The 23,658-nt window shown below is 42.3% G+C and overlaps 1 protein-coding gene across 3 annotated transcripts in view; it reads right to left on the bottom strand.

Annotated features, from left to right (window-relative positions):
* The window catches only part of trrap (transformation/transcription domain-associated protein), a 77,604-nt gene that overhangs the window by 2,286 nt on the left and 51,660 nt on the right, over positions 1 to 23,658 (bottom strand). For all 3 annotated transcript variants that reach the window (XM_061705707.1, XM_061705709.1, XM_061705708.1), the window contains 11 exons: positions 22,293 to 22,393; positions 20,663 to 20,864; positions 16,293 to 16,454; positions 13,095 to 13,185; positions 12,072 to 12,277; positions 11,125 to 11,386; positions 7,423 to 7,648; positions 7,120 to 7,337; positions 6,638 to 6,822; positions 6,085 to 6,288; positions 2,543 to 2,737 (listed from right to left, as the gene is read on the bottom strand). In XM_061705707.1, the coding sequence (XP_061561691.1) occupies positions 2,543 to 2,737; positions 6,085 to 6,288; positions 6,638 to 6,822; positions 7,120 to 7,337; positions 7,423 to 7,648; positions 11,125 to 11,386; positions 12,072 to 12,277; positions 13,095 to 13,185; positions 16,293 to 16,454; positions 20,663 to 20,864; positions 22,293 to 22,393 (2,052 nt within the window). The remainder of the gene's footprint in view (positions 1 to 2,542; positions 2,738 to 6,084; positions 6,289 to 6,637; positions 6,823 to 7,119; positions 7,338 to 7,422; positions 7,649 to 11,124; positions 11,387 to 12,071; positions 12,278 to 13,094; positions 13,186 to 16,292; positions 16,455 to 20,662; positions 20,865 to 22,292; positions 22,394 to 23,658) is intronic.

Raw genomic sequence — 23,658 nt, 5'->3', positions numbered from 1 at the left:
TTTTAATACGATACGGCTCAGAAACAGCCAACACAACGTTATGTAGCCTAGCAAGCTAGTGCTAGGACTAACGATTGTACGTAAATATGCCGGCGTTCTGTTGAATCATGCTCTGAAGTTTCGGTGTGTGTGTGAAGTAATTTAATTACCATAAAGTAATTTCATTACAGTAAGTTAGCACCCATTATTTCTGTCATGTTGTAATGTTGGTTTGACCTGACTGATTAGAATACATGACCTGACTTGAGAATATTTTTGAAGATACTCAGTTTACAGTACATACAGGAAATGAACAAGTCATCTAAATAGACACGTTGCTCCATCTTGTGATCGGATCAGTTATCTTTTTTTTTTTTTTTTTTTTTTTTTTTTTTTTAAACTTGCTGTAATTGGTCCCAAAAATCCTGATTGTGTAAAACCTGCAGTGAGGCAAAAAAGTATTTAGTCAGCCACCAAGTGTGCAAGTTCTCCCACTTAAAAAGATGAGAGGGGCCTGTAATTTTCACCATAGGTATACCTGACCTATGAGAGATAAAATGAGAAAAAATAACTCTCCAAAAAAATCACATTTGATTTTTCAAGAATTTATTATCAAGTTATGGTGGAAAATAAGTATTTGGTCACCTACAAACAAGCAAGATTTCTGGCTCTCGCAGACCTGTAACTTCTCCTCTGTCCTCCACTCATTACCTGTATTAATGGCACCTGTTTGAACTCATCATCAGTATAAAAGACACCTGTCCACCACCTCAAACAGTCACACTCCAAACTCCACTATGGCCAAGACCAAAGATTTGTCAAAGGACACCAGAAACCAAATTGTGGACCTGCACCAGGCTAGGAAGACTGAAGATGATGAAAATTACATGAAGTAAAAAATAAAGTTTTCTTCCGAGGGATTTAGAAAGATAGAAAAGAATTGCCAGATTGCAGGGATTTTAATATTTTTCATGTGTCACTCAAACTTGTCATTTGCAGTCAGTTGCTATCCCTTCGACAAATTACAAAAAAAACTAAAAATGTGAGTAGGTATGAATGAATTTGGGCTTAACCATGAGTGCGGCTGGCAGCTGCCACATTATGGCTGCTTATGAGAGGCCAAGCTAATTCGATAACCGTCCGGGTTTATCTCAAAGTTATCATTATGTGTCTAGGAATGCTGTTTATATGGGCACTACACGGCAATCTGGAGGGAACTGTTTTCCTCAGCTGTGTGTTTAAGATGAAAACAACAAAAAAAGATTCCAGACTCTAAACTAGGGTGTGCCAGTTTCCTCAGTGTGGAAAGCTGTGTGCGCTGTTAGCAGCTCATTATGGTGACAATGACTTGAAATACACATCCAGCTAAACCACCACGGGACCACAACACCAGTAATCATCACCTAACTAGGTACACAGTACACACACTGTTCCCTTATATGATGCGTTGCTTCCGCACGGTTGCTAAGGCTTGTTTATCCGGCTGCTTTTTCCAAATGACTGTCGCAAGTTGGCGCTGCTCCCTGGAGACAGGAGGCCACGACAGCCTTGATGAGTCCACAAGCTTCTGTATTTTAGCGTGTGAAGCCCTGCCGCTCGCTCCGCAGCTTTACCAAAGACTCCACATGGCCATCGTTACCACCCCGCTGGGTTATGTGGACTAAAACCCAGCCTGCTGCTTATTCATTGCACTGCCTTTGTTTAAAACAAACATTTTGTCAAGACTCAAAAGGTGCTGCGCATAAGCATTGGGCCAAGCATGATAAGTAGAAAATAGACACAGATACACAGAAACCCAAAATAGAATATCTGTAGTTGCTCTATGACATCTTCACATTCTGTAAGGCAACATTTAGATTACTTGTGCAGTTTTAAACATAATAGTGTCCAATAGATGCATTACGATGTAAAAAGCAACACTTGGAATTTTACATAATAGGGCACAATAATTATCAGTGTCTACACGCACGCGCACACAAATGCATGATCAAACACACACAAATGCATACACACGCGCACACAAACAACACACAATATATACAAACACAAAAGAAATAAACAAATGCACACACATGTATACACAAAAACACACTCTTGCACAAACATGACTGACAAAAACATACAATTGTACACAAAAACAAATGCATACAAACACACACGAGGGTACACAAAAACAAAGAAACAAATGCACTCGCACACACAGATGTCTACACAAACACAAAACTATACAGGAAACGAATGCACACAAATAAATACAGAAACACACACATACACAGACTCCCACACTTGTACAAACAAAGTAAACACACATACACACGACATACTCACTCACAGACTTGTGCACAAACACACCCTAACGGATACACAAACACGTACTCTATACACAAACACAAATGTATGCACAAACTCGCATACCTGTGCAAACAAACACTAACAGACAAAAAAAAAAAAAAAAAAAAACACCTGTACACACACCTGCATGCGCACGCGCACGCACACACACACACACACACACACACACACACAATGACCATCCTTGTCAGATGCCTTCAAAGATCCCTACCTTAAAGTTGGGCTGCGCGAAGCACCGTGCCACAGCGATCATGGAGGCAGTGAGCGGACCAGAGACGCCGATTGTGGTCAGAAACTCTGAGATGTTGGGTGTCAGGCGGAAAGGAACCGGTCGATTGGCGTCCAGGTCACCCGTTGCGTCATTGATGTCGAAGCGGAAGTAGGAGACGTTGAGCTTTCCGGTGTCCTGTAAGCGTGGACAGGGAACAACGTGTCAGCAGTGTTACGAAGCCAAAGGTTGATGTTGATTTGAGTAGTGCATTGACCTTGAGCGTGCACATGAGCTGATGGAACACTTTAGGAAAGGGCGGGCTACAAAACAAGCTTGTATTGATCTGTCCTCTCAGACACAGCAACACGTCAAAACTATCAGCAGCTGAACATCTATAATCCTCATTTAACTCTCCTCCCTCTCACTCCCTGCCTGACTTAAATATATACACCCCCAGTTTTTATCTTTAGGCCTGCATTTATGGGAAGACTTCTACACAAGCCACCATTTTGGTCATGATAAGCTTCTTCATACGAAAGGGTGAGTGGCTCTGACAGCTTTATGGCAGAGCAATTCTCTGCAGCTTGTGCTGCCCCATCCCCCCCCCTTCCATCTCGCCACTTCCTCCCTCTGCTGCTGCCGTCTGCTCATTCAGCACCCTGAGCGGCAAGCCTCGGGGCAGTTGGCAGAGGCACCAGTAACTCGCCTGCAGGGGGCTCTGATCAGCCTGCAGACAGTGCTCAGAAGGCTAAATCAGCATGCTGATGACCAGCTTCACTAAAGGGGGCTGCTGGGAAATGATATTCAGTGCACCCGAAAAGTAGTCATAGCGCTTGACCTTTTCCACATTTTTGTTGTGTGATATAGCCTTATTCCAAATTGGATTAAAATTTTCTTTTTTTTCAAACTTCTATGCACAACACCCACAAATGACAACGTGGAGAAAAGAAAAAAAGTGATTTTTACAATTACAACCCCAATTCCAATGAAGTTGGGACATTGTGTTAAACAAATAAAAACAGAATACAATGATTTGCAAATCATGTTCGACCAATATTTAATTGAATACACTACAAAAGAAACATATTTAATGTTCAAACTGATAAACTTTAGTGTTTGTAGCAAATAATCATTAACTTAGAATTTTATGGCTGCGACACGTTCCAAAAAAAGCTGGGCCAGGGTCATGTTTACCACTGTGTTACATCACCTTTTCTTTTAACAACATTCAATAAACGTTTGGGAACTGAGGACACAAATTGTTGAAGCTTTGTAGGTGGAATTATTTCCCATTCTCGCTTGATGTACAGCTTCAGCTGTTAAACAGTCCGGGGTCTGCGTTGTCGTATTTTACGCTTCATAATGCGGCACACATTTTCAATGGGAGACAGGTCTAGACTGCAGGCACGCCAGTCTAGTACCCGCACTCTTTTACTATGAAGCCACGCTGTTGTAACATGTGCAGAATGTGGTTTGGCATTGTCTTGCTGAAATAAGCAGGAGCGTCCATGAAAAAGACGTTGCTTGGATGGCAGCATAAGTTTCTCCAAAACCTGTATGTACCTTACAGCATTAATGGGGCCTTCACAGATGTATAAGTTACCCATGCCATTGGCACCAACACAGCCCCATACCATCACAGATGCTGGCTTTTGAACTTTGCGTCCATAAGAGTCCGGATGGTTCTTTTGCACTTTGGCCCAGAGGATACGACGTCCACAATTTCCAAAAACAATTTGAAATGTGGACTCGTCGGACCACAGAACATTTTTCCACTTTGCATCAGTCCATCTTAGATGAGCTCGGGCCCAGAGAAGCCGGCGGCGTTTCTGGGTGTTGTTGATAAATGGCTTTTGCTTTGCATAGTACAGTTTCAAATTGCACTTACAGATGTAGCGCCGAACTCTGTTCACTGACATTGGTTTTCTGAAGTGTTGCTGAGCCCATGTGGTGATATCCTTTACATATTGATGTCGGTTTTTGATGCAGTGCCGCCTGAGGGATCGAAGGTCACGGGCATTCAATATTGGTTTTCGACCTTGCCGCTTAAATGCAGTGATTTCTCCAGATTCTCTGAACCTTTTGATGATATTATGGACCGTAGATGATGAAAATGAAATCCCTAAATTCCTTGCAATTGTACGTTGAGGAACATTGTCCTTAAACTGTTCGACTATTTTCTCACGCACTTGTTCACAAAGAGGTGAACCTCGCCCCATCTTTGCTTGTGAATGACTGAGCAATTCAGGGAAGCTCCTTTTATACCCAATTTTTTCCACCTGTTCGAGCTTTTGATCGCTATTATTGGTTCTTATCAAAACAAATATTTATTGAGTGAAAAACACTGACAAATATACAAGGAATTGAAAGAGTCCTCAGGAGATGATATAGTACTGACGATAAGTACTGCAAAAATGTAAATTAAGTCCTGCTGACAAAAGCTGTGCTTGTTTATGCTAAACAGACAGAACTCCACAAAGCATAACTGGGCGATGTAGGGCCCGAATGTAGTTTATATGAAGTCTCTATTTAAGCAGGGTGGGGCACAAATATGTGGCGGTGATGTCCTGTCCTTGCGATCTCCAGCTTGGTGTGCGCGTGTACGCACGTGCACGCTCCGCACCGTAATCCTCCTGTGTCTAATGGGATCTGTGGAATTGAACAGGCAGAGTGGGGGCTTAATACGGGCGCTTAGCTGCCCGGAGGAACGCCTGTCAGCAAAGGGCGATTAGGATCAGAGGGGAGGGGCGGCTGACTGACACAATCATCTTTAATGACTTTGAAAAAGCTGTCTGAGGACCCCGAGCGGGGACAGAGAGGCAGATGCGCTCACACACAAACGCAGCCTCTTCAAATTGAAACATCTTTGATAGTTGGAGCGCAGGGGGACTCCATATAATGTTCTGTCAAAACATCCGTCGCATTTACAGCAGCTGCTTGACTGATAGACGTTAATGTGAATGTCACAGTGGAAAAGGATGAGTCATAAAGACAGATACATAGTAGGTAATGGTGATCTCAATGCATTTATACGAGGATGTGCCAGTATATTAAATTCAGGTGCATAGAGCCTGGATGTCCTTGGAAAAAGTTTGACATTTATGGCAGTGCCTACCTACACTTAGGGCTGGGTGACTAATCAATTTCATTGATCAATTCGTGTTTATTTGTCTGGACATTTTTTTACACACTCCGTAGTTTGAAGCGATTGGTTTAAATAACAACATGGCTATGAATAAACAAGAGCTAGTTTACAAAAACAGAGTCAGTGTTGGCAACTTAGCATTTTGGTCATCTTTTCCGACCACTCTCGCGAATATTTTTCAAAAAAGCAACTAGCGTGTTCAATTCCCGCTAAGAAACAAACAAACAACAATCGTTTTCATATTGACAAAAAAAGGAGCCCAATGGAAGGCGACTGCAGAGTCAATCATGTGGAACATTGACAAAGATTCTCCAATTAAAATTGGGGAGTTTTTATTAATATATATATAGAGAGAGAGCGAGAGAGAGAGAGAGAGAGAGAGAGATAGTTTACTTACCTGCGCTATCTGCAGCATCTCTGGGTTGAGCCGATTCAGGTGGAGCATGAACTCAGCCAGGCCTATGAGGGCCAGCTGGATGGTGAACATTTTCCGGAAGGTCCAGTAGTCGGTAGCATTGGGAAAGGTGTGGAGAGCCCACTCCTTCAGCATGCTGCGTGGCACCATGTTGCCCTGGACCTCCTTTAGAATATCTCGTAGCACCTGGTGGCCATGGGGAGATGTACTGATGAAACAAAGGTTAGCTCCCCCTCCAAGCACAGTGTATGGCAGGAGCATGAGGCGACCAAACTGAATTAAATTTAACAGGGCAGATGCACAGTGTTTGGTCAAAAGTATTGGAATAGCTTGCTTCATGCACTAGAGTAGTGATTCCTCTCCATTGTGAGCAGCACAAAACCACCTAAAAGAAACTATTTGAAGTAAAGAATTGTCTAAAATGCCTTGATTAAAAAAAAGATTTCAGGGAGGGGACAGAGGAGTTTTGTCCAACCCATGACTAATTCATTGAATTAATTTTGTCCAGAAAGTATAGTTCTAATGTCCGCCATACCTGGTGGCTGGCCTGTGTGCCTCTGGCTTGCACTGTTGCCAGACGATCGTAATATCTGGAAATGGGGTTGTCATGCTCGATACCCTTCTTGGCACAACGCTGCTTGTAGATTTCCACCAGTGACAGAGACGAAGGGTTGTCCTCCACTAGCCGCATCTGAGGAGACACCGCCACCACTCTCGGCACTAGAAAAAAGGGGAGGGGTGATACAGATGAGGTGCAGAGGAGGAAGGTGAGGTAAGCAGTTGCAAACTGCCAATACCAGCCGTAGCGACACCCCCGACTTGGAGGAGGACTGCAGTACATTTTCAAAACTGCGTGCGTGGGTTGCGCTCGAGTATAAAGGCAAACTGCGCATGGGATAGCCGCAGTGACGTCAGCGCGGTCGCCGTCCGCGCGAGTATAAAGAAGCTTTTAGATTTCAAACTTCACTTTAAATCTGCCAAACTTTTGAGAACTGTGTGCTTTTTCTGTGTTTCTACCAGTGAAGAAGAGGTGTCTTTTGGTGGTTTCCTTTCTCTTCTCCAGACAAGGGTTGAGGAGTCGCAGGAGCTGCAGAACCCTCTCCTCGCGTCGAGACTCAGTCAGGCAGGCGTCGTTCATCACCAAGTAGGGGTAGATCTTGCCATTGTGGCCACGGATGTAAAGGCGCCGTGCTGCGGTATTGTGCTTCTGAACAATCTCCACTCTAGGCATGAACCTGAAGAGAGTAACCAGAAACAGAGCACAGAATCATACACGTGTTAAACAATAGCTCCTATAACACATATTCCAGTGCCTCTCACCTGGCAATCTTGATGTAGTAGTGTGTCGGTTTGGGCATGAGGAACTCCCCCGGGATCTCCACCTCAGCAGTTTGCGCAGAGAAGTTGCTGAGGAAGCGGCACTTCTCCTCAATCAGGAAGAACTTTGGCAGCTGCTTGGTCTTGGCCTCCAGGATCTTGATCCACTTCTTGAGTTTGGAAATTAGATTGTGGAGTTTCATGGAGCCGGGCACGCTAAAGTCAAAGTCTGGTGGGAGAGGAAACAAACAATAACAATAAATTACTCCAAGTGAACAAAAGAAGGAAGAACCAATAACTCAGATTTTACCGAGATGCTAACTGATACTGAATTCCGAGCACAAGACCTCAGTGACCTTGAGAAATGCAACCCTTCCAGACTGCTCCACTGGAGCTGATCTCAACAGTACAAGGCTGGAACAGTAGTGGGCCGTTCCCAAGTGTGCTTGTGCATGTGTGACCATTAACTTTTCATGTAGTTGTATACGTCCTGAGTATTTAGTAAATATATAAGCCCTTTTGTGCATAAAAACAGTTTGTGAAAGTGAGAAAATACGAGCGAAACAGAACCCCAAAAAGTAAAAAAAATAAATAACCAAACCGCTCATTGGTTTCAATTATTTTATGGTAATTTAACATTTCTTTAATCAGTGCTATAGACCAAAAGCAGTGTTCGTTACTGTGAGGTCCTCAGGGAGGGCGGTGGCTGCACAAATGTACATCTGAGAAATGCCCACTCCAAATATTATATTTTACTGCTGGCCTTGTCTCTCGTGGAGAGCCCCTTGAAGAGAAAATCACAGGAAGCCCGGCAGGCAGCGCAAGTAGTACTATTTGCTTCATTGACTTAAAATCCCCTTTAGGAGGCTGAGACATTATTAAATCAGTAAAATTAAGAAAAATAAAGTCTTAAAGTATTAAACTGCTGTTTTAAATCACATTGCAGGCAGGATGTTTTGATGAGCTGTAATCAACAACAATAAGGGCAGGAGGAGAGTGTGCAAAGCCCTTCTGCATATCAGGCAATGACGTGCACTGCACGTACACAGCTATAGCTCCTATTTCAGGGTTTGAGAGTTATAACAAATCAACGAAAACTGCAATGCTGTACCATTTCAAAACCAGTTCAATCTTTCCCGCAGTGAGAACACCTAATATATATTTTTAAATGAGCCCTTTTAAAAAGAGAGGTGAAAAAACATTGTTCTTTTTGTAGTGGCCCTATTTTGCTGTCCATCTGCCTGCAATTCACCTACACCACTAGCAGCGGTAAAACTGAAACGGTCCAGAGAATTTGCTACCCGTCAACAATTTAACACCTTAAGGGAGTATAAACCTACCAAATAGAAAAAGAGATACCCTCCTACTCCTTTAAAGCCACAAAGCAATACAGTAAATATTCATTCTCTACCAGATATAAACCTAGAATTGCAGTCCCTACAATTGAAGACTCCTCTGACAATCAGTAGAATCAACAAAAGGCTCAGAGAATGCCAGGAGCAAGAAAGGTGGACAGCTTGCTCTATGACCCGTCTTCTTCTGCCCGCCTGACACCAAACAGCAGAGAAGCTCTGTATAGCAGAACATCATTCATTGTATCATATATACTGTATATTCAATAAGTGCTATAAGGTGGATGGACATGTCACAGTATGGGAGGGGCTGGAGGGGATTCTGCTTTCAAGTAGTAAGCTACAGCACATGTAAAAGTTGCTAAAGCTGAGACAGAGTGATGGGTGACCATCGATTCCTGGAGGGAAATTAAATTGTCATAGAAGCCAGACATATTATTGTTCACAGAGCTGTCACTACCAGGTGCAAACCCAATATGCGACTAAACGCTTATCCAATCCGAAAAGACATTTGCATGGCAGAACACACAGAATTTCAATAAACAGAAATATGCAATTTTAGCCTCCCAGAAAAACGGTTGTGACAAAAGTCTCCCGAACAGATCCACAACTAAAACAGCAACTCATGCAAATAGCATTTGCCATAATTGGATTTGAATGCCTTCCTGCTGCCAGATGTTATATATTCTCACATAAACCCATATTTTCCAGCCCACAAACCCTGTGAAAGCAAGTGAGCCACTAGCACGGTGCGGGGAATGGGAGCTTGGCTACTCAGCCGCTCTGTAAACCCTTTTTGTTCCGCTTTGGCGAAGGCTTGTGCGGTTTGGGTCGCGGTCGGCCATGCTCACACTTTGCCGTGGGGACAGCTGGGTAGCGATGGTGGATGGGCTTGCTGTGAGGCAGGAGCCCTGATGATGTCTGGCTGCGTGAGCACAGCTGGCACTGCAACATCTGGTGAGATTTATCACCACAGCGCTCGCCGCGAGCATCGCGCATCATTGTTTGTGTTGTTCATTCAGTCGGTCTGGGTGTCGCCGCCATGCTTATGCACGCTAATGGCATAGCACCTACCATCTTGTCCCCTCTCAGACCCACTTTCTCATGGTTTTCTATTTGTTATTACTGTATCTTCTATTTGTTTCACTTTCATATTATCATCAAAATGATTTATTGATCTTTCTGGCCATACATCTCTTCTTTCACTCACTGTTCAAACACATGCTCTGTTGGCCGCTTTTAGGGCCAGCGAAGGAGAAAAGGCACAGGAGAGACTGGAGCGTATGGAAAATAAGACTGGACTGAGTTGAGCTGACATGCATGTGCAGTCAGCCTGGAATGAAAGCAGGCGTGAAAAGCACTTACAAAGAGGTTTATTTGAACACTGACTTCTGGCACTTGTTTAAAATTGGAGGGATTATTTGCCTGAAGATGTGTCAAAACGCACTTATAGGGTGCCCATCGAGGGCACCTTGTTTCCTGATTTCGACATTCTTCATGTGAAAATGATCACACAGGCCAAATTTGACACTTATAAGAATCTACATGAACAACACGTCACATTCCATGCCATGTGTAATTTTTGGACAGTTTCACATGAAAACATCACTAAAATGAATGTTTTGAAAGAAAGTCCAATGGACTAGGATCATTTTAAGTCATTTCTTATTATTGGCTGTGGTTCCAAAAAACTGTACATTTTCACTCTAATAGGAAACATCAAGAAAAGTGAGTTAAAGGTTTCTTGGGGCCAGAGTAGCAAAGGTGGCAGTAGACAGTGAGTTAAGACCACATAGCTTGGAACCTGCTACTATACTGTGGCAATATAGTACAATAATTTGTATTGACTTAAACATTCTTATTATTTTTCAGTTTTGTTCATCTTTCAAACATAGGTCAGACTGTCCATTTATCCACCCATCCATTTTCCATGCTGCTTATCCTATTCAGGGTCACGGAGAGCTTAAGCCTAACCAGCCTGACTTCGGGCAAAAGGCTGACTAAACCCTGGACTGGTCACCAATCAATCTTCGGGCACATATAGAGAGACAACCATTCATACTCACACCGTCAATGAGTAGGAACTAAACCAACACGAGTGCATCACTACACCATCAGTGAATCAGGTCAGATTGTGCATAAACAAAAAGGCATGCAAACACACACGTCCCATTTTTTCCATTGGTCTCAGTGTAACTCAAACCTCCTAACATTGCAATCAGTGAGTTGCCTCAAAATGCATTTTGTAAACTGTAGACATTTTACTTTTGTCACCCACACTGTCCCTCCTCACATATGTACAAATGTATGCATGTCCACATCTCAAGAAGACAAATGGCAATACTTCACTAACCGGTCGTGAACTGGCCCTTCATCTTCTGGAAGACAGGGTCCTGGGCTGTGGCCTGCGCACGACGGGCCAGCGACTCTGAGGCAGCACTGGAGAACATGGTGGACACGTTGGAAACGTTCTCCAAGCCGACACCAAAGGTGCTGACCAGTTTCTTGACAAAGTTGAGCGTGTGTGGTGTGATCTTGGCGTCGGACACTGCGCCGCTTTTCTCAAAGGCCACAGAGTAGCACTTAGCCAGGCCCTGTTGGAGCTGTCTCAAAACCTGCATTGATAAAAGCAGTCAGTGTTGATACACAAATGACTTTAAAAAAATAAATACAGAATAAATCAGTAATAATAATCTAAAAGTAAGGCACAGGTTGGGGGATGACAGCACTTCTCTATTGTGCCCAATGAACACAGGACAGTGCCTGCAGTGGGTGCAGAGTTTCCCAAACCATCGAACACAATCAAACTTGTGCCTACAAATCACTTGCCCTGTCGTACATGTTCATCACATCCATCCATCAGCCATCTCCCTTGGCTCCCCTCCTTCTGCCTCTCTCCCTCCAGAAGAGATACCTACTAACTGCAGTATGGAGTCCATCGTCCATGAGCGGAGCGTGTGCAATTAGGGAATGCTCTATCCTGGTCAGTGTGAACAAGTACTATTCCACATATGGTCATGCTTATACTGCTAAAATTTGATTTTATCTGCTTTGTAGGTGCAACTGCAAGATAACCTCCAAGATAAATGGTTAATGTGTGAACAGGGTGCAGCAGTGGCCCAACTCTGGCTTGAAACAAGCCACCTAACACCTTGTAAAATAACAGGAAGAGAGTTTGCGTGGCCAACCAGGTAGGGTGCACCAACTTTGGTTAGCACATTTGCACAGATGGAGAAGAATATCAAGTCTACTGTATTATTTTCTCACACATACACAAGTAACCACCAATTTTGTTCCCACCTCTTCATGCCAGTTCTCCCTGAACCACACCATCTGGTCCACGATTCCCTCCAGGGAGGAAAGCAGGGTGGGGTGTAGCTCACGCTGCATGTGCATGATTCGGCTGCAGCGCCACATTGGGGCTGTGGCCCTGATGGGCCCTGGGTCGGAGGCTCCTGAGTGCGACTGGGACCCCACTGAAGTGGGCTGCTGTTGTCCAGATGCATCTAAGGGGTAAGCATTTAGAATGAAAGACAAATCTAGAGAATCTGGTCATTGACACACAAAGTGGTGCCTAGACCCGAGTTAAATTCGTTCCACGACCATGCTTGTAACTCATAACCAATCACAAATCATCTCTTCCCATTGAAATGAAGGGAAATTCCATTAATCGGTTTCAGCCCCCCATGAATCAACAATTTCTGTCATGTTTTAAGAAGGAAAATACCATTCTACTGTTATTACAAAACAATTGTAATAACATAACTACATAGAAGAATTAAACAGTTTGTTAATCATGATACTGCTAGTTTTTTTTTTTTTGCAGAGGATAAAAATATATGCCTGTGAGTATTGTTGCATTGTCTGTATACATGTGTTGTTGGACTGTTTGTGTGCAAATATCAGTTGCTTAAAGGGCTATAACACCGTGCCATTGATACTAGTTTTGTTAGCTCGTCTATGGTGTTTTGCAATGTGTGCTTGTATTGAAGTAGCGGACTTTTGGACGATAAATGTATAATTTTCTTTATGTTTAAATGTAAACTGGGAATCGTAATGAACAGCTTACGCAAGCACTTGGCTTCTTTTTTGAAGAATTGTTCACTATCTGCCAAACTGAGAAGTATGCTGGTACTATCTTGCGTCATAAATCTAAATTTTCCTCGCAACTCGAGACAAAAAAATACAAAAATCGCCCGAGTGATGGCTCGTATCTTGAAAAGCTCTTAAGCAGGGTCATTCGTAAGGCGAGGTACCACTGTACATACAATTCAAGTGAAATTGTTCAATATGGTATCAATAGAAAAAGCCGTGTGTTCTTACCACTTTTGTAGCGCTCCCTTTGCTCGATCTTGAGCGTCAAGTAAAGGGTACGAATTGGGAAGTAGACAGCCTGGGGGTAAACTCGTCCCACCTGGCGGATAAAAAGAGGGTCAGATATTACATTTCAAAGACTCCCCCCCTCAGGACAGCCAAGGAGATGGGGCGAGGCAGGCAGAGATGGAAAGGCAGGAGAGGGAGAGAGTGAGATACTGGTCGAGAGATACTGTGCTGGTGTGTGTGCCAAGTGAGAGATCACACTGATACAGCCAGGTAGGTGTACGTCAGGGGAGTTGGGATGCAAAACTGAAAGTTAGTGATGATGAAATTGACCTTTTCAAGGAAAGTCACTGACAACACTGGGGAAGCTAAATACGTAAAGTCAGGATATAAGAGGTGCTTGGTTAAAAGGGCTGGATGATGAATTGATAGTATCGATTAATTCTACTGTAGTTTTTCAGGATGATTTTCTTTAAAATAATGTTTTTAGCAGCATGCGTTGTTCAAAGCTCATCCCCGCTGATGTGCAACAACATAGCTGTGAACAGTGATGTTACTTTTCAAAAGCTGTGTTGTTAAATTTGTGACTTTTCCGACCCCTCTAATGACTAGTTTTCAAAAAAGCGATCGGCGACTAATTCTTGCTAAGAAACAGAGATCATTAGTGGAATCACTTTCCCATTGTGCTTTGTATGCCATTTCCAACGATGTGGGAATTTAAAAAGTAGTGATTCATCGACATGTTGGGAACTTTTGACATCACTCGTACACATGCACAAGCCGAGCCATGCAGTTTGACGGCTCATTTTGTCTTAAATTGTGCAACATAAAATACTTATTTAGGATTGTATTCGACAAATGGGGCATTGTCTGATAGGAAAAACTTATATTCCACATTATCTGTAAAAAAATAAAATAAATTATATTACTTCTTTTGAAGTTCATGCTCAGGCGAAACACTTTCAGATAAAAAAAATGTTTCAAAGCTTGTTTGGTATCAACAGAAATATAGCAAGAAATCCCAGAAGGGGAAACATGCTAAAAGCAAAACTGTGAACTGTGAATTGTGAATAATGTCATTGTTCATTTGCTTTTTATTTAGTGTGCGTGGGGGTGTTAAAAAAAAACGTGGGGGTGGGGGGGGGTTTGGTGGGGAGTGAGATTTTATTTTAGGCCAGCCCTATTAAAAAACAGGCAAATTCACCACAAAGTCTAAAAGCTACTTTTGAATTGAACTGCACAACAGAAATTTGTTCTCCAGGTAAGACTAGTTGGAAATGAAATGACTCATAACTATATACAGACAACTAGCAATACAGAACAGAAAGCACTACCCTCTTTTTTCTGGAACAGAATAAGTCATATATCAATTCCTAACAAGCAATGGCACGTATGAGCATAGACTGAATATTGTACAGATACAAAAATGACTGTCTAGAGTGTCACACTGGTGGGAAAAGAACTCAAAATGACATGGTAAAAAGGAAGTGACTGACAACAGACCGTGAACTATGACGAAGTTGCCTCTAGTTTATGTTATGGTGTTAAAACAAAGAATCAGCAGCTTGTTTTGGATTTTGGGCATACGGGAGATGAAAATAGAATTAATAAGCTTTTTTTCTTGCTATTTCCCTAAAAAATAACATTCCCTAACTGGCTCTGCACAAGCACGGCTTATAGAAGGGGTTCTCCTGTACCACTAATCAAGATTGGAAAGAATCAGACAGGATCTTTGTAGAAGAGCACCAGGTGGATTAACAATGTTGGAGAGGGCTGTGACTGTAGTGAATCTAATCTGGGACAGCATGGAGCTGATAGAAAATAGAGCTGCCACTTGATTGAAGTTGCTTTTTGTTATGTTGCTTTTGACACTTGGTTTAATGGGACCTACAAGTTCACTTCTATACTTTTCCTACCTCTTCTATTCCCTCAATGGTGAGCTAAAAAGAGTGGATAGACACTCCTCGATCTCTACTTTACTACTGAAAGAGCACTCATTGATGCAAAAATCCTTGGCTATGAAGACATTCTACTGCAGCCTACAATTGTTTACCTGACGTTAATGTTCAAATTCCATGTAATAAATGGAAGAGTGAGCTATTAAAACAGAAATAGCCAAGAGGATGACTAAGCAGAATGAGAGGAAGAAGATCAAGATAGCATCTAAGAGCAGCAGTAAAGATGAAAGAGGAAGGAAGGAAGTCAGAGGAAGGAACTACAGATCAGCACACTAATGGGAAGAGTTATTCTACTTTGGTGAAGCCAAGGTGGGCTGAGGGAAAAAGGGTGAATAGTTGACAAGAGAGGTTAGGAGTATGGGAGAGGGGCTGGTGATATTCTCTGTTAACTTCTGATTGGTCTCGCCACCTTCCCCCAGGCGCTCTTTGCCTGACCTTCATCAATTTTTCAACATACGTTTTTTTAAACATCCCGCCGCCAAGGAAAAATTATAAATAATTCACAAAAGTTGCTGTGATAAAGACTGCCATGCATTAAAATAGGATTGTCTCTTTACATACAAAGCTGTGAAGTGAACACCGTTAACCTTTTACTCATCAATCATTACAGAGTGGTCGCACAGACCACAGACGTGAATGGATCTACACAGATATTTTGCCAGTGGCATGAAGCAGTTTCCTCTTCATCAACAACTAAAACGCAAGATCATATCAATTGCTGGTTTTGACTTGACATGACAAATCCTCTCCCTGTATCATAACTCATCTTTTTCCTTAAATCGTCGGAACAATATCATTTCATGTGCAAATAATTTAAAATCAAATTCGCCGGGGTCTAGTGAAAGCCAATGAATGGGTGTCAAAAAGGAAGTTTGCGGGGGGCGGGGGGTCTCCTGAATGCTGAATGTGGTAAATAGAATGCAGGCTAGAGAGATATCACTTTGGCGTGAATGCTGTTAATTCATCGCCATTAGGAAGACGCGTATGAAAACTGATGCTAACACAGGAGCCAGATGTGCTGGACTGAATGGATGTGATGAAGCAAGAGCACAAAAATATTTAATCAGTGGAAGTAGCCAAAATCCAGACATTAGACTGACAAAAATAAAACTAATTGTTGTCATTTAAACTCTGTCTATACTGTTTTTGTTGCACATCTTTGAAGCCAAGATTGAATATTCAACTTTCACAGAGAATGCTGTCAAAAGATCATCAAACCAATGCAGTTGTGGGACAGACGCACCTGGCTTATTAGGTTGAGCAGAGGTTTGCCTTCAGAACCAACCAAGCAGGTCAGCAGCTGTGGTATCCATGCCAACCACTGGATGGGCGGGACTCCGATGCAGTACTTGTCCACTGCATTTGCCAGTGTGTCCTTGTCATCGAAGCTGAGGAGCCACAAAACCTATAAATAAAGTGTGAGAAGGATAAAATCATTAGACTTTACACCGATTTTATCGGTGCTGATCGGTATCGGCCGATATTTAGCATTTTATGCAGATCGGCTTTAATGTCATAATTCGGCGATCTGATCAATGACATCATTGCAAAAGACATTTACTCCGTGTCATCACGTGCACAGTATTTTTGAATCCAAAAGCTAGTTTATTTTTAGCCATGTCACGTCTTTTGACATATTACTGTAAATATCTGACGGCCAATGAAGTTATTTATATATATATTAAAAAAAACAAAAAAAAAACGTCGGCGGTGTGGAAGAGACAACATGTCTGAGACAGGCAACACGTAATGCCCGGATCAAACTACAAGACAAATTAGCTCTTTCGCGATTGCACTGTCAAGACTACTGCAATGAAATCTTCTATTCCGATACCACCACATCCCGTTTTTTACGATCATTGGGCTTTATCTTGTCAACTCAAATGCAACCGGATACTCTTGTTACTGTGGCGCCGACAACAAGAGAGGAGCGCGTCGACGGTATTCTAGGGACAAAATGGGGAAAAACGTGTGTTAGTGGTCACCAGTGCTCAGGACAGGAGAGGACGTTTGTTTAAGGCTTGCTTGAGGTATGTTCACGTAAGTTTAATACGATACGGCTCTCAAGCAGGCAACAAAACATTATGTAGCCTAGCAAACTACTGCTAGCACGAACAGTTGGACGTAAACATGCTGCCGTTCTGTCGAATCATGCTCTAAAGTTTCAGTGTGGGTGAAGTAATTTCATTACAGTAAGTTAGCACCCATTATTTTTGTCACGTAATGTTGGTTTGACCTGACTGATTAGAATACACAATGTGACTAGAGCAGTTATTTCCAAACTTTATGGAGCCAAGGAACATCTTACAATTGCAAAATCTCACGGCACACCAACAAACTAAAATGTCACAAAAAGTGGATACATTAATACTGTATTTACTTCCTCCCATCTAATAGAAGACCATTCATTTGTTCTGTCTGTCACTATGCCTCACTGGCATAAATAGAGGAACAAAGATACATTATTTGTTGGAAATACTTTTTTTGTTTTAGCAATTAAGTACACAAGCATATACAGTAAATGAACATGTCATTTAAATAGACATTCCTCCATCTTGTGATCGGATCGGTGATCAGTTTTTTAAACTCGCTGATTGGTGATCGGCCCCAAAAATCCTGATCGTGTAAAGCCTAAAAATAATGTGAAGCTAATCGAAGATAAAAAGTAATTCAGGGACATAATTCAATCGCACACGCACACACAACTGAAAGGCTCTCTCTAAGGCATTACAGAAACACACTTTCAACTGAAAAGCTCTAACACACACAGTACTGAAAAAGTATTCACACATACACAATTAAAATGTCCTCACACACACAATACCGAATAATTTGCTCGCACACATGCTGCTGAATTTTTTTTTACTCTTATGTGCAAAACATTTAAATTGAATCATTATTTGTTTTTTTATTATCTATATTTAAGCAGTGCTAATGTTCAAACTGTACATACAGTGCCTTACTATAATATGAAATATACCTTTCAGAAATAAAACCTCTGCCTTGTTTCTGATGAACACTTGGGCCTCCTACGCTATTGTACTTACATGTCATTATGGTGCTACTTGCATAACTAAGTACTTTTTGAGGTGGTACTTGGTGTAAAAAGTTTGAGAACCATTGCTCGTTACAGTGGTGAGTGTGAGAGGTAATCCTGACTTATGTCTCTCACGGCCTCTCCTATGAGGCATCTACTGTACATGAAAACATTCATGTATCATAATATATGATTATTATTTCATAATATATCACTGGCCTCTCCAGATTTAAATGCACCACACCACTCGGGGGGCGCACTGATACACGAGGTAGGCCCAATGACTGCCAGTCGGGGACCTGGGACAAATAACTAATGAATATGCAAATGAATTGTGTTTCCCCTCACTCAAACTCTCGTCCTATAGACTGTTATAATTTACATAGTCAATCCCATCACACTTCAGTTGTACAGCCGGGTTCACGACCCTTGTCCTGCATGCTGCTTCTTCTGTCCTTGTCCTGTTCTATCTTGTCCTGTCCTTCCCTTACAGGGTGTAGCACTACAGCCCCATGAAACACTCATATCTAATGTTTCATTGCTGTAGATATGTAATGTGATTTACCTTTCTCATCCTGTTTACAGTTAGTGCTTTGTCTTTTGCCTTTGTTTCTCTCTCTCCTCTAGAAACTTTGCTCTGTTCGACTGATCGATTCTGACTCTCAATAAACAAATTATAATACTAAGAAACCACAGCGGAAGCTCAAAAACTCCACTGTGACACAGTAAAACTGTACTGGCATAAAAGGGATACAGATCCTCCATTCTGCTTGACCTAACTGCTGAACAGGATAAAAAAAAGTGAGAGGTAATCCTGACTTACTATGTCTCTCACGGCCTCTCCTAATGGCAGCTACTGTACATTAAAATATTATATATAACACAAAGTTGTTCGGGTAGTGTCTCGATCATCAGTCAGACTGCTGCATCACTGGCTCTACACAGCAGGGGGTTGCGGAGTGAAGCAAAGACCCTTCTGGCTGATCGTTAAGGCCATAAATGATGAGAAAACGTAGGAGGCAATTTTCTGCAGCATGCCTCATTTCGGTGAAGATATAACGAACCCCCCTCCACATTTCTGATCAGGTTACAGATTGCACATAATTGCTGGTAATGACTGGTCAACTGGCTACATACATCAGTGTGAAGCACTGCCAACTCAGCTTGGCAGGACAGTAGTGGCGGCAAGGGTGGGGGTCACCAGAACAACACCACAATAGTCTGTAGCTAGAAGCAGCCATAATTAGTATAGACAAAGATAATGTCATTTAATTCTAACAACCGCTTGGCCAAGACCAGCCAGCATGAAATAATTACACTTAATGTGACGCACTTTGCCTTAATTTTGTGCTGTTTTGATGTTGCTTCCTTTTGCTGATAAAAGCATCACCAGACCTGTTACTAGTCAGACTAAATTGTGATCCCGTCAAAGTGTCATCTATATGGGAACAACATACAGTGACTGAAGCAATTGTGAAGGATATGCAATGAATGTGCTGAAGTGTGTCTGTGTAAGAAGGCACAAAGCTTGTTAGCAAGGAGTCCATCTCGTTACCTCCCATATAGGGTTTGCTCAGCTGGCAAGTGTGATAGCATTAGTCTGACTCATTGAAAAAGGCCAGCCAATGCAGGAGGGTGGGGAGATTGGAGTGTCAGGGGAGGCCATTAGATCGTCAGCATCCGTGTAAGAGGATTCCACTTCACCATTGATCTGCCGTGGGAACTCATCCACAGTGACTACCGCCGGACTATGAGCAATCAAATTACAACTGAGGCTGATGGTGGGAATAAAATGTGTTTGGGCCTATCAGAACCAATAATGTATGGGCTGGATGGGGTCTGGAGATGAGGGAATTAACATTGACCCAATTTGAAAAAGGTGTAATGGAGAGAGGCGCTCCTGCAGGTGCAGAAGCGTGGTTGCTCATGCTCATATAAACTCATAAATCTACGAGCTCAAGGTACGACTAATATAGGAGCAAATCGGAGCTGAGCCCCCACGAACGAAGTATAAATCATTCATATGTGGGGGTTGCTAATACATATACATAATATAAACATTAATTACTCAGAGTACAAATACTGCACAACCCTAGTTTTTCGAAAGAAATTCCTGGATATGGTATTTTACAGACCCAATTGTCTAAGGCAGGGTTTTCCTAAAAGATTTTTTGCCACAAGTTTGGAATTTGGTTTCTCTTCAGGACCATAACTGACAAAATTATAAATTTAGGTGGCACGGTGGACGACTGGTTAGCACATATGCCTCACAGTTCTGAGGACCTGGGTTTACCTGCCTGTGTGGAGTTTGCATGTTCTCCCCGTGCCTGTGTGCGTTTTCTCCAGGTACTCCGGTTTCTGTAAACTTGTTTGGAATCGGAAAGAAAAAATAAAATTCCAAAGGGGGGGACAAACCAAAAAAAAAAACCTTTTGAACAATTTCATTTTTTTTCCTTTAGTGAAGGGAACAAATTTAATTAAAATCGGAAAATTTGACTTTTGTGGAAAAATGTTTCAAGGCCATCTCGCCCAGCCCTACCACAAGTACAAATTTACTCTGACAAAACATCTCTCACCTTTGCAAGGTATTTGCGAGATTTGCTCTCGTTTTGGTGGCGGCAAGCGTGGAGGTAGCAGGTAATAGCGGAGACTCCTAAGTGGAGCTGACGATCCTTCACAAAGATGTTTTCCAAATAGTCACCCCACATGGCCCAAGCCTTTACCAAGACATCGTGCATCTGGACAGCGGCTGAAAAGGCCTTGTTGGCCTCTTCTGACCTGAAACAACAGGTAGGTAGAGGCATTAGGTTCACAAATGTGAAAAACAGACTCAGGTTGAAGTTGTGATGCTTGTTAACAAAGGACCTGGAAATATGAAGTGAAATAAGGGCCTGAAATGTGGATAGAAAAAAAAATCTCTTGAATCTTGTACAAAGAAGGGGGCAAAAGATGTCATATTCTGAGAATTGTATCACACATCAGTAAGAAGAATATTTTATCTATTTATATAGATGTCTTGATCCCACAATCTAGTAGTCACACTTGCCAATCCTGCTAATTCAGTGTTGCATGCTTAAGGTGAAGACAGGTGAAATGTGGCAGGAGACCCAACTGTGCCATTTATGCTGACAAGGGCATTTATTTTGAGTCATCAGCAGTTTGCGTCACACCACGCAGCTTATAACCACTCCCTGGCATGTGGCCTGCATAACATTTACACATTTCAACATTTGATTAATAAACAAGGCACAAAAGACACACTATCCTGCCATCAAAACAAGCAGACATGCCTGTCAATGAAAGCGTATCAGCGAGCAGCATGTGAGGAGGGCTTTGAAAGTACTTTACTGCTTATGTACAATAAAATGTCTCCCAAGACAATCAATTAAAATGTGTTATTATGAAAGGCAATTTGGCATGTGATTAAGAATGGGAGCTCGATTGCTATGGGAGTCAGAGCCAAAGAGACTCTAGTAATGCTTAACGGAGTTGTCTCTGTCACTCCTCGTATTGAAGTACATTAAATGTTTCTACCAGCTACCTCAGCAGGAGGCTCAGCAACAAACACTGTTGATTCTTTGACACCCGTTTACTTGAGTGATCCACAAATCTTTAGCTCGGACGGACGGACATGCACACACGCACAAACATACACGCACGCACACACACGCGGGCAATCACATGAAGCCCCCTCGATCCATAACCACTACTACACTGTTAATTCTCCCCCGGTTAAGGGAAACTTAATAATTGCAATAAACCCTGCTGAGGTGGAGGCAGGTTTTGCTGATCGCAGAGATTCTTGAAAATTGCCTCTGGTTAATTATTTAGCTGCGTATACATTTAATAAGGCTTCCTCAATTTGTCTCTCACCCCTCAGGGTACCATGTCACGTCAAAGATGACGGGTAGGAAAGAGGGGTGATGAGTGGAGGTGGGGTGAGGAGTCATGTTGCTCTACAAGCCCTACAGCTAAAAAGAGAACTGCACATGCAACTGTCACAGACTGATGACACAGATGTACTGTATAATATTATCCCAAATACAGTGCAGGCTTATACACTCAGGCGTAAGGCTTGAGGCTAAAAAGTGCATTGACTTGGTTTTATGATAACGTGGTAGCAAACAGACTTCATGAATAGTCAAAAAGATGTAGAAAGTAAAGGTGGGTGCAATGGGTGCAAAGGTAGCCAACTGTCATCCATACTTGTTGATCTGCGCCAGGAACATTCCCTTGAGGGCGTAGAACTCGGCCGTCATCTCCTTGGTGAAGTACTTCAGGTTGGTGGACTCGATCACCTCTAAACCCTGACAGGCAGCAAACAAATGAGGCTTAACTTATTTTTTAACCCCCCCGCTCCTCAAAATAAATAAATAAATACCAATTACAATAAAGTGTATTAGTTTGAACATTAAATATCTTTGTAGTGTATACAATTAAATATAGGTTGAACATGATTTGCAAATCATTGTATTCTGTTTTTATTTATGTTTAACGTGCCAACTTCATTGGAATTGGGGTTGTAATAATAATCACGTGGGAAAGGAATCACAAAGACGATGCCAATTTGTGTTGGACCGGTGCCATAATCAGAATCATCTTTATTTTGCCAAGTATGTCCAAAAAACACACAAGGATTTTGTCTCCGGTAGTTGGAGCCGCTCTCGTATGACAACAGACAGTCAATTGAGAGAGAACACTTTTGAGACAAAGACATTTAGAAAATGTCACTGCCCAATAAAGGGTTGCTAGATATCTGGTAATGCCGGTAAAAAAAAATTTTGGGGGGGAAAATTGTGCAAAAAGATGCAAAAAAAGAGGTCCTCTAGCACTTAGAGCAGTTTGAATGACTAATATAGCAATAGTCTGGGGCAATGACCATTGTGCAAAGGGCGCCGAGACTTCAAGGAGTACATGCAGTTTAAAGTGACTAGTAGTGCGATAATCTGGGAGACTGTTGATTGTGCAAATGTTGCAGATACTTCTCAGTCAGTGTGCAAGTGGTGCAGATGCTACTCTGGCATGAGTGGCCAGTATTGGTCAACAACAGATGACCATGATGACAGGTGATCATTAAGATGTAAAGAAGTGTTAAGGCAAGCAAGTTTCCATTATAGTGAGCCTCTGTTTAGTCGTCCCCAATGCGCTGCTGTGACAAATGGTGTAACCAGAGAGGTGAACAGAGACTGCAAGCCAGAGCAAGATTTAAGGGAGGGGAGAAAGAGAGAGGAGTGTTTCTTCTGATACTTTTAATGGCTTGCGGTGTGCTGAACCACTTCTATTAAATCAGAGCCCTCAGTGTAATCCCTTGAGATACCTTTGCTTCCAAATCTTGGTGTAATAACATGTCACCAAACGCTACCTCAAACAACTCCTGTCATTTTTGTATTAAAATTTGGGCTCGGGACAATTGGCTCGTGGGCAGGAAAAAAATACATTGTATATCAATATGGATGGAAAAAAAAAAGACAGTTGTAGCAGTATATTTGTAATTTTCCTAACTGATTATTGAGTTGCCGGCACGGTGGACAACTGCCTCACAGTTCTGGGGAACAGGGTTCAAATCCCGGCC

The sequence above is a fragment of the Phycodurus eques genome, chromosome 19 (genome assembly GCF_024500275.1).
Source record: "Phycodurus eques isolate BA_2022a chromosome 19, UOR_Pequ_1.1, whole genome shotgun sequence".
Taxonomy (NCBI): Eukaryota; Metazoa; Chordata; class Actinopteri; order Syngnathiformes; family Syngnathidae; genus Phycodurus; species Phycodurus eques.
Note: the sequence above shows the minus strand (reverse complement) of the source record. Positions and strands in the feature narration are given on the sequence as shown.